We start from the raw sequence: 614 nt of genomic DNA on the forward strand, positions 1-614 counted from the left end.
ATATATATATATATATATATATATATAAAAACACACACACACAGCAGTGAGCATCTGGACCTGGGCTGTAAAACTACATGAGCAGGCAGGAAGTTCTCAAGGTCCCGGTTCTGGTTCTGGTTGAAGACCAGGAAAACATCTTTTCTTCAGTTTCTAATGTGTCTAATGAGACTCAGAGACCCATAAATTGTTGCCATGGTAACTAGCTCCTGCTCGCACCGCCCCCCCCTTTTGTTACATAACCACCCCAGCATGTTTCCATGGCAACTGGCAACACACAGTAAGGAGGGATTAAGGAGCTCTAGTGCAGCCAATAGAAGGCTGAATCTGAGTGATGTCACCCAGGTGAAGGTTAGCCTGCAGGTAACCTTCACAATGTATATGTGTGTGTGTGTGTGTATGCGCCATGTATTTGAAGCATTGTGGGGAATCATTTTCCTGACACACATTGGCCCTGTCCCTCCAAGCAACCATAGGGACCCACAGGAACCTACAGGTAATGTAATTTTATTTATACAGTACATTATCAGCAAGGCAGTTCAAAGTGCTTTACATGAGTTAAAAGGAAATACAAAGACTAGAATTGTTCCCCCCAAAGAAATCATGAAAGAAAC

General features: G+C 43.0%; 1 protein-coding gene across 1 annotated transcript in view; it reads right to left on the reverse strand.

Annotated features, from left to right (window-relative positions):
- Nucleotides 1-81: 81 nt before the first annotated feature.
- tmem178a (transmembrane protein 178a) overlaps nucleotides 82-614 on the reverse strand; it is a 9,772-nt gene continuing 9,239 nt past the window's right edge. The window contains exon 3 of the mRNA XM_016667031.1: nucleotides 82-110. Within this exon, the coding sequence (XP_016522517.1) occupies nucleotides 97-110 (14 nt within the window). The 3' untranslated portion in view covers nucleotides 82-96. The remainder of the gene's footprint in view (nucleotides 111-614) is intronic.

This window comes from Poecilia formosa, unplaced genomic scaffold (assembly GCF_000485575.1).
Source record: "Poecilia formosa unplaced genomic scaffold, Poecilia_formosa-5.1.2 Scaffold878, whole genome shotgun sequence".
Taxonomy (NCBI): domain Eukaryota; kingdom Metazoa; phylum Chordata; class Actinopteri; order Cyprinodontiformes; family Poeciliidae; genus Poecilia; species Poecilia formosa.